At 40.8% G+C, this 16,200-nt stretch overlaps 1 protein-coding gene across 11 annotated transcripts in view; it reads left to right on the forward strand.

The window, feature by feature from the left end:
- diaph2 (diaphanous-related formin 2) overlaps positions 1–16,200 on the forward strand; it is a 510,829-nt gene that overhangs the window by 174,278 nt on the left and 320,351 nt on the right. For 10 of the 11 annotated variants that reach the window (XR_012357976.1, XM_073854348.1, XM_073854345.1 and 7 more), the window contains 3 exons: positions 2,154–2,219; positions 6,366–6,689; positions 13,977–14,091. Coding sequence is in view for 10 of the 11 variants with exons in the window: in XM_073854348.1 (XP_073710449.1) it covers positions 2,154–2,219; positions 6,366–6,689; positions 13,977–14,091 (505 nt within the window). In the remaining variant the exon portion in view is untranslated. Of the gene's footprint in view, positions 1–2,153; positions 2,220–6,361; positions 6,690–13,976; positions 14,092–16,200 lie in introns of all 11 variants that reach the window. The other variant, XM_073854350.1, reaches the window with a different exon arrangement.

Here is a 16,200-nt window from a genome sequence, read left to right on the forward strand (position 1 = left end):
AGGAACAGTATGTAGGATTGTGGCCAAAACTGGTATTGCAATAACAAAACTTGTGGCTAAAACTGGTACTGCAATCACACAACTGGTGGCCAATACACAAAATGACAACATAAACATCAGTTGAGGGCTGCAACTCCACTTTTTAAATGACAATATCCTGTCCATACCACTGTTGTCAGTGATATAAGTATTTGAAATGAAAATGATTTCTTAATGTATAGTGACATATCAGGGTCATTTTATGATTAATTGATATAAATTTCTTACATACTGTTCCTTTAATGTTAAACTATGTGAGTGGCGCAACAGGGATTTGAGCAACTTCCTGAGTCGTAGCTGGGCGGCGCAGACAGGTGCCACCTGTCGGCGCCGGTGTGCGTATACTCATAGAAAACAATGTGTTAGTTTTTTTAAGCACGGCGCTAAGCTGTGCGTCAGGTGTGCGACCCCCTTAAGTCTCCCTGTTTTACCTCTATTATAATCAATGTCTCTTATATAAGGTTTTAGCATCCATTTCAACAGTATCAAACTGAAAGCAGCAGTCTCATATGAAATTTCTACATCAGTTTGCCATTATGATGACTGCGTTCAATGACAACAGCAAAGACATGCTTTTCATCAGATTTGCCTATAACATATAATTGAATAGAGTCATTATTCATGGAAACCAAGTGCATATGAAAATAATTGCCAGCTTAGTTCATCAAAGCCTTGGTACAGAAATTCCTGGCCGAATGAACATAAAATAGGAAGTATAAATCTATAAAACAGCTTTGCACTTTATCTTTATGTGTTTTTAGAGTTATGATAGTGCATGCATTAGGCCCCTTTGCTCTGCCCAGTCCATTTTTAAATAAGAACATGCTTTTATTCAAACCCGCTTACATTGCATAAAATGTACGTAATATATTAGTTCATAAAATTTACAGTAGCAAATTACAGAGGTATAGTCTGTTTGGAGTTATTAGTTACTTCATGTTAACACTAACAAAGGCACATTTCTGCAGGGATCTCACACACCTCCCTTTTGGCCATTCACGTGAAAGGTGATGGAGTCAGAGGTGAGAAATCGAATGGTAGCTCACTTAATAATTCAGAGCTCAAGTGATGCTAGGGGAGAAATCTCTTTTGCAGCACCCTGATAGGTTTCAGAAAGCTCTGCGGTCAGCTGTCTTACCAGCATGGGACTCATAACATTGCAGTGCAGTGCAGGGCTGGCCGATTGTCTTATTGATGCTGCTGAGCTGGATTAGGCAGAGATTCTGGAGGTAATGATGCCCATAACAATGCTACGGTGGAGTCACAGAGCTGGTTGCCATGTGCCCTGCGTTGTTGCCATGGCCGGTATCAGGGAAACAGCCAGTCCATTCACCTTTACAGGCTGATTCATTACAAACACAGGCAGCTTTCCAAACCTGATTAGCTTTTTGTTCTGCAGTCGTCAACATGGTTGCTTCCATCTTATTTTCCATTACATGTCTTTAATATTTGATTCTGTCCTATGGAAAGACAGCACCTTATAAGTGTATTTGAAAGGCAGTGGAGTACGCACCCTCTGAATGAAAAGAGGCTGTTAAGATGTTATTTTCCCCTTTGCTTTTTCAAAAGAGGCTGCTCATAGCGAGTTCAAAGCATCACTGAATCTAAGTGCTTGCGCTAAATTTGTTGGGTATGTCACAAGGCACTAAAATGATGGGAAGGATGTGGAATGACTTGAAAGAAAAGAATTCCAAAAGCACAAAGCTGCATCAGCCACCAATTTACTGCATTCTACGCCTTGTACGTTCTTTAAAATGGACAACGCATCATGAAAATGACCAATGCAAATTGTGTCGGGTTTAATGATGTTCTTCATTTATGAACTATGAATATGAAGGCAAGTGGCCCACAACAAGAGCTAATGAAAGTTTACTACTTCATAAGTATGCAAGCATGGGGTTTTGACAGTTCTGTTTGCATTCAAATACTTGCCATTCCAAAATGACCTTGTAACTCATGCTTGTTACTCAAGTAAGTAAAGTTGGCACAACTTTCTTTTTGTTCCCATGCCCGCATCAGGAATGGAATCTGTTCTCTGCAGCTAAACAGAATCTGTTTTTGGCTTAACGTTGTCTTGTCTGTCTGTGTATCTGTCTGTTTGTCCCTCACCTGTCCAGTTGACTAGTGAGAGAGACAAGCTCAAAGAAGCAGAGAAACGCATCAGCGAAAGAGATAGCAAGGTGGGTGACCCATCCCTCCAGCAGCATGCACAATGCATCCACCCGCCTGATTTTTTTTATACCTTTCAACAGGTTGATCAAAGCCATCACCCTTCAGTGATCAGCCAGAGCCTTGATTTGTTGCTTTGTCTCATAAGACTCTCAACAGATGCTGTGCAATCATTCAATACAAATGCATGCTACACATATCCATCTTATAAACAGCATATCATGATGAGACCTGCAAAAAAGAAAATGTCCCATTATGATTATTTCTTTGTCTTCACCTACACTTTTTTATTTTTTGCTGTTTTACACATCACCCATTTTATATTAAACAAAAGCTGTAAATTTGTAGACGTACAAAGCGTGCACTACTGGAGCTTGCCCCATCACAGAGTCTGTTATAGCTAAAGGGCGAAATGAACCCTTATCCTTGGATTTAACTAGACTATTGTAACCCTCATAAGTAAGCGCATCTAATTGAATTTGCCTCTCGCTCATCGGAGATGAGATTGGGGTGGTTTAATTGTGTGTTGGCCCTAGTTAATTACCCGAATTGCGACTGTTCCTACCACAAGTGCCCTCCCTCCCGTTGAGAGTATAAATGGATGCTTGTCCCCCACAAAACTCTCTTGCCCTTAGAAACCGATACAGTTTCAGGCACCACGACTGCTAATTAGTGCAGCTCAGGAATATGAGAGAAGCCCTTTAGAATGCTGGAGGCTGGTGGGACGTCGAATTTGCCCTCGTGGTTATCCCGCAGTTCAAATCAAAGGCCAACCCGAACCTTCATCATCCTCTTTATCCAGAATTTCTGGACTTTAATGACTTTTTAAAGCTAGACGAGCATTCGAAATGAAAACGGAGTAGAAAACCGTTCCGAAATAAAAACACTTTCCTTTGAAAAATTGATATTATTTAGAAAAAGAATAAGGGCATGGATAGAGAAAATTGTGTGTGCCAGGAGCTCATTAAGATTCCACAATTGTGGCTGGAGGGCTCACAACACACCACACGCTGTCACAGAGGGCCAAAGTGAGGTGGAAATGACGGAAGTACTCTAATTTACCAGCTAATTGCTGCCATTCTCTTGCATTAAACTTAAAAGAGAAAATGGGCCACGACGGGCCGGAGATTGACAGATGCATAATCACGGGACGGGGTAATCGTCTAGGGACCTTGGCTTCCTGCATGATGCTCCTACACCTTTTTAATTTCCTCTCTAATAAACAATCCACTGCCTGCATTGTGTAATCAAACACTCGGTAATGCATATAAAAATGTGACTAGACGCACATCATTCTGCTCATCAGCTTCGCTGAGGCTGGAGCGCAGAGAGGGGAATTGCTTTGGAAAATGAGAAACTTTACTAAGCAGGAAAGAGAATGAGGCTGAAAGTAAGTTTTGAGATGACGTAAAGGGAAAAAAGAGAAACCACTGCTTTCCAATCATCCAAAGGTCAAGTCATATCTGAGCTATTGGGAGTTCTAATTGACGCATTTGCATATCATTTGTTGCTAAGAGTCTGGCCGGCCCTTTATCGGTGATTCAAAATACCTGTTTATTTTGTTGTGTGCAGAACAGGGCTGACTTGTCAAGGCTCTTAGTCTTATCAGTTACTGGATGAATTCAGCACTATCACCTCCATAATGGCTTCTGTTATTGGAGATCATCTTGTGAACTGCAGGAATAGAGGAAGTCGGTTATCTTACTAGGAAAGAGAAAGTCAATAAATAAAACCGACCAACAATAAAACCACGCATCGAGTTAAAGGCACCATGAATTGTGCTCAAGGTTAAGGATTCAGAGGTCAACTGCCTGCCGCCACTAGTTGCCTAAGCGTTCAAGCCCGATTACGCTTCTCATTACCGCTAAAGGTTCAGGTGGCTGCATCCTATTCATACGCTCAATCTATTAGCAAATTACAGAGGCAATTTACATGTTAATCAAGTCTAATGGTTTACCCTCATCTGTTATGCCTTATGATTAAGCGAGATGAATCAGTCTACACAAAGCACTTTCCATATTTCATACGCAAACAAATATCGATAGTGTCAACTTGTCATTCATTGTAATCACAGCAAGTATGTTCCATACGAAACGAATGAACGCTTATGTCATTATGTCTTAAAAACACAACAACAGATGATCATGGCAAACTTCATCATGTTTATTTCTGTTGAGTTATGCCCGCAGTAATAGTCGCTTTTTCATTTTCTGCTACTAATTTGAATGCAAAATCGCTTTTGAATTGTTTGTGTGTGTTAAGCATATGGAATGGATGAAATACTTTAAGGCCCATAGATTTTGCTTGACGTTACGATAATTGACAGTACTACATTATTTTTAATTTTATCGACTGTAATATAATTTAGAATTAATTACTTTTTATGTGACATGCATGCACAAATATTGTTAGGTATAGATCAGTAAATCATTGCCTACAGGATCAGTTTCAGATTGCACATTTAAAACTTGGAAAAGAAGATAGTTCATTGCATTTTTTATATTTTAGGAAAACACATCAATATTACAATGCTCTCATTCCCTTTTAATCACTGCTCGCCACACGACTGTTAGAGCCAATGCAGTTCAGCTCCTGCTGTCCGTGCTCAGTTGTGTACTCCCACAAACATTTGCTATAATCAAGGTGCCTACACAACAGAATAAATCTCTTATTTACACAATACATATGTTTTGTTGATTATGATGGGAACACTTTAGTTTTGTTACATATATTGACACAGCAAGTATAAATCTACAGTAAATTAAATGTTTTATTGAAACTATGAACAAATTTGCAACCCGTTTGCACCAGCCATAGTCATACTCTTTATTTTTCCTACGATTGTATAGCCTCAGGTGCTAATCACACCAAAAGTGCTTTAAACACTTGGAAACGCAAGGCGCGATGCACTGCCTTTTTTAAAAAAAGACAGTGCAACGCAGCTTTTTATATTGCTAAGCAACCACAGAGTCAGCTGTCTTGTCAATCAAATATTGAAGCGTGAGCGCTCTTTTGCTGTTAACTGTCATATTAGCAGAAACTTTAAAAAGAGGACGCTTGCTCTGACCTTGACTGAGGGTGAGAGGTGCACAAACACGCCGGAGAGAGTGAGCGAGTGGAGTCCGGTTCTTCAAAGCAACTGTAAACTTCCCTCACCACAACGTAAGGCCCGCCTCTCCCCTCATTCGATTGGTCAAAGGAAAGACGCGTATGACGTCGGATGTTTCACCGCTCTCAGCGCTCCTTAAAAAGGCGGCAAAATCCGCAAGGTGCTCGACGCGCATAAACAGCACGCAAACGCTCCCTGCCCATAGAAAGGTCATTCAAAAAAGGCGCCTGCAACTGCCATAAACGCTTTTTGTGTGATCGACCCCTTACTCAAACATTTTCTTAGCCTCCACGTCTTGATATCTAGTTTTCTGTCTGCTGGACGTCTGCTACTAGATACACTGAATGTTAAAAGCTCTCTGATCTCCAGACTGCAAAACCTTCACATACCAAAATAGGCTTCCAGACATTCGCTTTATCTTTCTTACATAACTTGTCAGATTTTTCCTTTGAGAGCCCGGTACTTTACAGGTGTGTACATTAAAAATAGTCAAATATTTTACCTTTTGTTTATTTATATATGCATTGTGACTACCTGACCCTCAGGAATTGCCATGTCCCAGTTTTCCCAGTGAGAGGATTAGGCGTTCAACACAGTTTCCTCTGAGCACTGGCATCTTCCTGATTCTCTGGAGGCGGCGCTCAGTGTAGACAGACAGCTGCTCAGTGAAGGAATCTAGTGCCCGGAGGGAAGGCCACAGCAGCCCCAAGTCATGCTTCTGCTTTTATCAACTTTTATGTAATGCATGGTACAAGCCCACACCCCATCTCTCTTTCTTGTACTTTCAGTTTTAGACCCGTTTTAATGCACTCTCTTAAAATGAAAAGTCAGATGCCGTAAACACTGTGTTTTTATCCTCCACTCTCCGGTGCCCTTATCTCACTCACTAGTTTTGGTTGGATAAAACATGTAATGGCGATAAAAGCATGGGCCTTTGGGTATAGAGCCTGAGTGCGAGCGGTTGAGGTGAATGGTTAGACTCACTGCGTTCCCAGGTTTTTCAAGACGCATTTTCTTGTTTGTCACTGTATTTATTGATTTTTTGCAGATCGCGGCAGGACCTGGAGCGGGCAGTGGCATTCCTCCACCACCACCAGGGGGCATCGCACCACCACCACCTCCCCCTCCACCACCTCCATCTGGAGGTATACCACCTCCTCCACCGCCACCTCCCTGTCCGGCAACTATGGGACCTCCACCACCACCTCCTCCTCCTGGCTTCGGCCCTCCACCGCCACCTGGTGGAGGCCCACCCCCACCTCCCGGTATGCCTTTAGGTCCTCCCCCACCTGTTGTACAGCTGCCTTACGGACTGGTGCCCAAGAAGATTTACAAACCTGAGACCGTCATGAAGCGGGTGAACTGGTCAAAGGTAAGACAGATGAAGAAACCTCAGCCTACTTATTTTTTTTTTTTTTAATACAGCTGCAATGGAGTTTGAACAGTTTAAACATGCGTGTTTTTGTCCTAGCTGGATGACGCCGTTCAAGGTCGACAATAAATTGCAAATTGTGGTGGTAATTTAGCCTCCGCAAAGTAAAAGAGGAAGATGAGAATAAAGAATGAAAAAGAGAGTGGGACTTCTTTTAGTGGGAGTTGATGGTCCAAAGCCTGCGAGTACATGCAGCTTATTAAAAAGATCGTTGAGCCGTGAGCCTCACGACTCTCCACTCTGCCTCCCTTTCAAGATATCAGGCCGTAAACTATTTCATTAGCTCAAGTGCCCTTGCTCTCACACATTCCTGACGTAATTGAATACTTATTTTTTTGGACAAAATAAATGAAATAAAACACAAATACATAAAACATTGTTGCGTAATCCTCCATTGCATTTAAATTATTTCTATGGTTCAACCTCTTCATGTCATCTCTTTTAACTCTCAATCATTAATTTATCCATTGCCTTGGGGACTTTTGCAGTGTAAAAACTGGATTAATTTATTTGTACTTTTGTAATGTCTGCGCTCGACCTTGTCTTTAACTCATTTATGCTGTGAGGGCAGCCTCCTCCACAAGCTCAGTGCTCTGAAAAAGAAATAAATAAATACAGAAATGAAATCAAATTTAATTAGAATGCCTCACGCTTTACCTAATACACTTATCAAATCACAAACTTTTTAACATTTACACACATCAAACATATTTTGATCTCTCATTTCTGTCACTGTGTCACAGTGCTTGACAGGTTGTTTTGCTTTGAAGATGTTCAGAATTTGGATATACAGAAAGGTGAAGCACCTTAATTGTAGTGCAGCTGGAGGTTAATGCTTTTTATATGGGTATCTAGCCTGGGTTTCCCCATGCTGCCTTGCACGCAAATTTAAGTCTAGCATGGAAACCATGGACCAATTTTTCCCCTGAAATAGGGAACCAATCACAGAAAGAGGAGGGTGCAGCAAGACGATGACGACTTCTATGCAACACACTGGAGCAGTTTTGTTTATCCAACACGGCAGTAGATGCAAAGTTACTTTTCAATGCAGCATTAGATAATGTTCTAAGTAGTTTTAAACGCAAGTTTATTTAAAAAAGAGCAACTTTTTGGGGTTAAACAATTTCATATCCAAGAAGGATGTTTGGATATGGCAAGACATGATAGCCACCGATGATAGCGCCCAAGGACATGATAGGGCCCAATAAATGGCTCTGGGCATTCGTAAACCACGCCTTAAATACGAAGAAAATGAGCATGTGGTTCCCAGACCACGTCTCATTCTCTATGAGACTGGTCTGGTGTTAGCCAGGCTAATGGGTATCTATAACCCAAATACAAATATTGGATGGCAATTGTGGATGAAAGTTAGCCTCTCAAGATCAAGTAAGATGCAAAATCTAAAGAAAGTTCTCTTAGACAGAAACAAATAGCAACAGATGCGAAAAATGAGTTTGTTTGTTTGCTTTGGCACAGACAGCATCTGCAGGTATAAGATTATTTTTGCATATATGTAATTGTCAGGTGTCATTGCAAATCGTGTTATGTGTGCTTTGTGTATTCGCCTGATCTCCACCTGTATTCTCTATATCTCTGTTATCATTAAACCGACTTCTCCAGAGTCACTCAGTGTCATTCACACCATCCAAAGTGACGTTTCAATTAAAAAAATCATATGTCATCGCTCAGTTGTATACAGCTAACGCAAAGAACTGGTGAAAATGGTGATTGACACGCAAAGATGCAAATATTTACTGTTCACTGTTGACATACATTTCCTCATTCATACTCTCAGACAAACATAGATGAGGTGATGTCAGGTGGTGAAGTTGAGATCTTTCTGCGTGCTGATGGTGATGTGTCGGCGATAGGTGTCAGAAAAGGAGTGAGGGTGGATGAAAATGAAAATGAGTTTGCATCTTGGTATTTCGAATCACCCACAGGGAACCCTCTCACAACAGACAGATAACAGTCAGACAGTAACAGTAGCCAGCAGCAATGAAGTCAGGAAACACTCCAGCCCCTATGCCCTTCCCAATCATTCCCTAAAGCACGTAACGGACTTTCAAATAGCCACGTCTGAGATTGGTGCCTGGAGGTGATGTAATGTAATTTCACCAACTGTTAGAACGTCCACACAGGGGAGCCGCGCTCCGTTACGGAAAAGTAAATGATTGCTCGGGTCTGCGGCTAAAACCGTTCAGAGCCGTTCGCCTTCTGCCCGAGATGGACGTTGCCGCCCGGGGCGAGAGGAAACTGTAGTATTTTAGTCTTCCACTTGTGTGAGAACAAGGTCACCCTGACTGGGCCTCCTGTTAATTACTCTGTTTGGAAGAGCTATGATTTTTGGGAGAGAGCGCACTTATGTCTTCTTCTTACCATCTTCTCTCTTTTCAGTAAGAGAGAAAAAGGGATGTGATACTGTACAGTAATAATGAGGGGCTGCTGGAGAAGCATGAGGTTTTGTGTGGTGGCAATTGACATGTCAGCAGAGGAGATAAATGCATCACGTGGTGTGGAGTGGCAGGAGATTTGAGCGCTGAGGGATTCAGCTAATGTGTTGTTTGTTTAACATGCCAGAGTTTAGGCACAGACAAAGAGCTCTCTCAAATGATCTCGCTCTGGAATGGACACCATCTCCACTAACACATGCGATACTGCCATAATACAGGCTTAGTGTTAGTGGGGGCGTGCAAACCAAAACTTTTAAACGCGTCTGAAAACGCCTGGAGGATGGCAAATGTCAGCTGTTTTTTAGCTGAGTGCCAGCTTTCTTCAGCTGAGCTCTTTGGTAGCTGTGATACTTAAGCTGTGAGCCGGTTGGTTGCTGTGGTAATGGCCCACCCCTCCTTCACTGTGATTGGACGGCCGTGGGAGAACAGACATTGACGAGCAGAGCTTTTCACCCAAAGTTTAATATTTTTCAACTTTCGGCACTCACGCTGAGCACGGAAAAAACACAGAGCGCCGGTTTTCAGCGTGGAAGAAAACCGCTAGCTGCTGGCTTTTTAAAAAAAATTCTGAGCTTCCATTGGAAACAATTGAAAACATGCGCCAGCCGCAGGCGTAAAATCTTTGGGGGCGTGAACACCAAGGTGTTTACACCGATGGCCGGCATATGTTTTCAATAGTTTCCAATGGAAGCTCAGCGCTTTAAAAAAACGCCAGCAGCTGGCGGTTTTCTTCCGCGCTGAAAACCGGCGCTCTGTGTTTTTTGAGCTGAACGCTTTGGGGCGGTTTCCCAGACCAGGATTAGCTTAATCCAGGACTAGGCCTTAGTTTAAATAGGAAATATAACTAGTTTTAACAAACTTGCCTTACTAAAAACATAACCTGTGTGCATTTTGAGGTAAAACAAAGGGCACTGATACATTTTAAGATATGTCGGTGCAAGTTGTTTTCAGTTTGGAGAGCTCTTAAAAGTGTTTAAGTTTAGGACTAGTCTAATCCCTTTCCGGGAAACCGCCCCTTTAAGTTTAAAAAGAATCAACTGTGGGTGAAACGCTGAGCTTTTCAATGTCATTTTTCACTTGGCCGTCCAATCACATTTTATGAATGGTGGGACAAATATCACAACAAACAACCGTCGCATTGTTTAATGACTGATATGCAAAACATAAAATATCTGCTCATGATGAGGACACTACGATTATTATGTACGAACAGACAATCGGCCAAACAAATAGGCCAAGAAAATCTGCATCAAATATCGGCCATTGGCTGCCCTGATTTCTAAATATCGGCATCGGCCAGAGAAATAAAAACAATATTGGTCGACATCTAGTTTGTATTAAATAAAAAAGAGGCATTTGTCCACATCTTAGGAGATTCTGTGTGCTCTTGCTACTTTATATTCTTGTAAGAATGATGTAAATTGAATGATATAGGTTTTTTTTTAGATTATGTTGAGGAACAGAACAGCTTTTTGTAATAAAAGACAAATGGATAGAGTGTGTGTATCGATAAATACTGTAACTCCTTTAGATGTCATGTCACTTGTTCTTCTTGCCATTGTGGACAGATCCTAATTATGTTCTAAACTTATCTTGGAAACAGTGGTATGTATGTGCTGTTAGACATATTTTTCTAGTCGTTGTGCTACAATTATAGAAATTACCACAACAATGTACGCTAAGATTAGGAAAGAAATGTCTTCACAAAGGTATCATTTCATGCCTTACACAACCGCTCATTTTCTTTTCATTTGGGCTTGATGGGTGATGTGTTGATTGTGGAGGAAAAAGACAAAAAACCTGCCCATGACTGTTTTCACTTGTGAATGTGATTGCTCCTTGTGCTGATAGATACTTGTATTTAATACGGACATTTATTAAATAGATGGCAATTGATGACTTTTTCCTATTGTACGTGGATTCTTTATATGCATATTACCAGAACAGCATGAGCATTGTTTTATTTTTACATTTAAGGCACAAAAGTTATCACTGGGGCGGTACCATTTTCAAATTGTACACTTGTGTATCTAAAAGGTGCATATTGGTACCTCAAAGGTACACATTTGCCGCTTTTCCACCAAGGCAGTTTGGGTGCTGGTTCAGAGTCAGAGCCTAATTTATCTTTTATACCTCTGAACCAGAAAAAGTGGTTCTTAAGTAACACCAAAACTTTGCCGGTCTAGAATTAAGAACCGATTGTGTCTGGGGGTCGGGGTTACTGTGACGATACTACGATACTATGACCATTTATAATAATGCAACATTTGCTCGCCAGTCGACCCAACTTTGGAAAGGGGGTAATTGGTACCTGGTATCATATTTCTTCCAAAATGGTACACATTAGTACCTTTTTTCTGAGAGTGTATGCACAAGATCGCTTTAACCAGAAGTCACCAATAGCTTTCGGTCTTAAATTTTGTGCTCTGCCCACACCTAATTTATCGCTTGTATTGAATTTGACAGTGGCGAGTAAACAGTAAAATTTTCTCATTGTTCTTTTGTAATGAAGTGGAGAGAATAAGCCCGAGATGATGGGGGTGAGGTCAGTACCCATGTACTTTGAGTAAAGAAATTGGACAATGAAGGTTTGGAATTACACGGTTTAAAATTACCACTTCTTTCCACATGATATAATTACTTTGATCCTAATTCTAATTCCACACACAAACAGAAGTGCACACCAGGAAGGTGCAGATGTAGTTTTAAATCGACTAGTCAGTGGATTGTCTGAACAGCTAGTGCACTAATCAGTCTTTAAGAACACTATAATTACATTGGCTTACTAGAGACAGATCGGTTGCTTTTCTTTAGTGACATTCACTTAAAGGTAGGGTAAGCGATATTTGAAAAACACTTTGGAAAAATGTGTTGGGCAGAGTAACAAACACACTAGTAGCCATTCAGCAGTTAGGGGCGTGTCTACAAATGATGTAGAGGATAGAGCGCTCGGTTCTGTCAAACCTGATCAAATTCATTCAAGCAAGTACACTTACTTGCAATAAGTGCATACGCTCTGTCTCCTGTTTTTAGGCGTTTGTCTGCGACCTCTGCCTCTTCCTCTTATGCCGGGTGTTAAACGTCGCCTTCTGCGTGAAGCAGAGCAATACCATTCACACGTTAAAACACGCAGTACAACCAAAACACATTCGACAAGGATTTCCATAGTAACTTACTTTGCTTTCATTCATATACATATGACATTGTTGCCTGGGTTGCTTATGTATGTGTGGGGTGGGGCAATCAAAAAAAGGTCTTGATGCTTTTGGGGGTAGGGGCGGGTTTGTTTTGGTGATTTGAATGTTTACCAGAAAATGCTTACTCCACGCATTAAAGAAAAAACAATGCTCAGGGTTCCCATAGATTCTTGAAATCCTCAAAAGGTCTGGGAGAAAATATTCAAGGCAATGGGGAGTTTTTGAACATATACATACATAGATACAGGTCATTGAAAGTGCTTGAATCTGTTTTATGCAAGAAGTTTTCAGGGGAAAAAAAATCATATTATTCCCTGTGTAGTGTAGGATAATATAAAAAAATCTAGCCTTTTAAGCACACATGCTAATCTGTTTGCTTTAAATGATTATATCTTCTGTATGTAAATGTTGATTTATACCAAAATGCTTTTTTGCATAGTTGTGTTTGACACATGAAAAACGTCTTGGGTTACGTATGTAACTCTTGTTCCCTGAGAAGGGAACGAGACGCTGCGTCTCCCTTGCCATACTTTATGCGTCCCTGTAACGCCGTCTTTGGCAATATTTCAGATAGCGATATACTTCCTGGCTCCCGCGTTAGCCTGTCTTTGTCGTTAAGCTTCACCATTGGTTGAATTTGATATACACATTCAGACGTACATACCCCTGGAGCCGTCTCCAAAGAGTCACTGCAGTGACGCAGCGCGAGTTCCCTCGAAAGGGAACTGTGACAATGTATCTTAAACGGTGATACAATGTAACCTGGCTCTCACTTGAAATGTGTCCCCACATCCCCACATTTAGTCCTTGAATTTGCGGGTATTGGACCTGGAAAGTCTTTGAAAGGTCCTTGAATTTGAAGTTAACTAAGGTGTGGGAACCCTGAATGCTGTATGACAAGAAAATAGCATATATTTTAAACCATTTTTATTTAACACTCCAATTTTATTTAATGAGTTGCAATTAGAAATCACATGCAGTTATCTGAGCATGTTTTTTTGTGTGATGTTGGCATTTGAGCAATTCCAGCATTATGGATGTGACATTTTCAGTCAAAAATTAAAAAAAAAAAACAGTATTACCTATATATCTGTTTTTTCCATGAAACTCTAATGATAAAATCCAAACATCAGACAAAATGTCAGTCTATGCATGTGTATTACATGAGGGAAATATACATGTACATGTTTTTGGAAGAACATACAGAAATGTTTAGGAACATATTTTGTAGAAATTCTGTGAATTAAAATGCACAGACCAGAAGCAGTAATACTCAACAAATACAAAGGAGATGACTCATAAAAAACTAAAATATTTTCCGTTTTTGCATTTGAGGAAAAACAGTGTTATGTACTGTATGTGACATTTCTCCAGCCTGGACCTGACAATTATGAAACATGTGCTTACCTAACTAATAAATGGTTTAAGATTTGGTTAAAACTTCATTTTTTCATGGTAAGGTTGATATTTGGATGGAATTGCTCATCTATTTGTGTGCGTGTGTGTGCTTAAGTGTGGATTGCTGCGTGTTTGCTCTATTCCTATAGTTGTTTGATGGAGTTTTTCTGTGCCTACAGATAGTGCCTCAGGAGATGGCGGAAAATTGCTTTTGGCTGAAAGTCAAAGAAGAGCGGTTTGAGAACATGGACATGTTTGACCAGCTTTCACTCGCCTTCTCTTCCAAAACCAGAGGTAAGCACAACCTGCTCTGCTTCCACCTCTAATCACATATGCACACCTCGATTCAGATCCCCGACGCTTGTTTTATCCCTCAAAACAATTGGAAACCAATAGCCACAGCGAGATCAAAATTATCTTAATAAAGAAGTCTCATTTTCCCACTACAACTAAATTTTTAGGTTTCACCAATCAAATTAGCCAATAAGCAGAGCTGCAAAGTTCGAAGTGAACTTTATGTGTCAGCACTGAATCAGTTTACAAAGCATTCCTCTTTCTTCACTGGAACTGTACTTTCAGTGGCTGTGAGTTTCGATAGGAGCACAGGACAGACATGCTTGGTTAGCTTGGCTGCCTTTCCGCTCTATTGGATGCCCCTCGAGAGACGGAGAGTGGAAGAAAGAAAGGGAGAAAGTTAAAGTACAGGGAGTTGCACTCTTGTTTTGGGCAGTTTGTTTCACAGATACACACACTGTTTACTTTGCTTGTTTATTTACACTGCTGGAAAAGTATAAATGGTTTCCTTTGGCAAAGCAGTAAGTGTGTACATTTGACAGACAGTGAGTGGCCTCAGATGAATTTAATGCCAGTTTAATAAGGAGGCTGTTGCAGTGGTCCTGTCAAACACATTGAAAGCAATTGAACACTTGTGTCCAAGAGGTAAACTGGCCTAAGAGCAGATTGTGTATGCATCGGCGTTTAACACCTAAAATTGCTGGTAATCTTCTTTAAGTTTTTCACACGTTTACACTTTTATACGTTGGGTTTGCAATTAATCCTGGTTGTTCAGGTTTTCACACTTTACATTTGATAAACCATAGGCTAACGTTTTTATTTGCATAATTTAAGAGGTTAATAGCATCGGTTGGACAAATAAAGTGCACAGCAAGAATGCAGCCTGTTTTAATAAAGCTTGTCCATCTGGGTAAATGTTGCATGTGGATCCTCTGTGGTTCTCCTAAGTCTAAAATCCACATCGAAAATCCTCACTCAAGCTTATGCGTTTGGCATCACTCATCAATATTTTTAACATCTCCCTCAGGTGATGAAACAAAAGCGTAAAAGATTCTGTGATTGTACAAAGCACATGCATAATTGATGCATTAATATGCTTGATAAGATAAGCTCTGAGGCAGTTTTTTATTGGTTATCTGCCTGCTTAAAACTCACCGTTAGATTTTAGCACCACAATTCAGAGCTAGAATCACAAAGAAGTGTTCACTTTGCATTGAACCTGGGTTAAAGTGGTCTAACCCCCATTTAAAAGTGACAAGTGTGAAAGGCTGCCTAACCCAGGTTTAATACTGGGGTTTAAAAAAGGTATTAACCCTGTTAAGTGTAGTGTAAAAAGCACATTTGTTTGGTAGTTTGGGCGCACTGACATTATCCAAACCAAACTACACCCTAGCGCATTCAACCCACAAAGCCAGATTAGTTTGACTAGTGTAATAGCTCCATACCGTGCCCGAGCTCGGATTGGTTAATCGCACCCTGGCTCGCTTGCAGAGATGGGCTCGGCCTTGGAACGCACATTATGTTTACAAAACGCAGTAGAGTGCGCTTCAAAAGGTGAGATGTCAGTTGGGCGACATTCAATAACTTCATCTGCCTTGGTATAAACCTTCTAATGCTTGCAGCATTGTTACGTGAACGTCTGAGCGGCACAAGCGATAGATCGACTAAGCAATATGTCTTTATGTCCCAAACGGCTCAAAATTGACACGACGACTCAAAAGTCCCAAAATTAAAGGTATTGCGGAAGATTTTCTTTTTCCGGGTGGATCATCAAGACTATTGGTCATCCCAGTTGTCAATCATTCTAGTAATATGTTTACATAATGCCGTCGTACGTGCTCGTCCCTAGCTTCTCTTTTTGTACATGCGCACTTTTAGGTGTGTATGTGTGGTGGGCTATGGTTTCAGCCATTCATTGAAGCTCGCGTTCTCACTGTGTTTTTTCAAAATATCTGAGGGTTGTCTACGAATTGTATGACAAGAAGAGAAAGGCCTCGGATGAAAGAAACAAGATCAGAGTGTTTTTGGGAGAATGTTTCCAGGCTGGCGTGCGCTAAATGCACATGTTGGCCTTCCCACTGACGCCTCAGTCGTGAAGTTTCTACTCAA

Source organism: Misgurnus anguillicaudatus, chromosome 16, assembly GCF_027580225.2.
Source record: "Misgurnus anguillicaudatus chromosome 16, ASM2758022v2, whole genome shotgun sequence".
Taxonomy (NCBI): domain Eukaryota; kingdom Metazoa; phylum Chordata; class Actinopteri; order Cypriniformes; family Cobitidae; genus Misgurnus; species Misgurnus anguillicaudatus.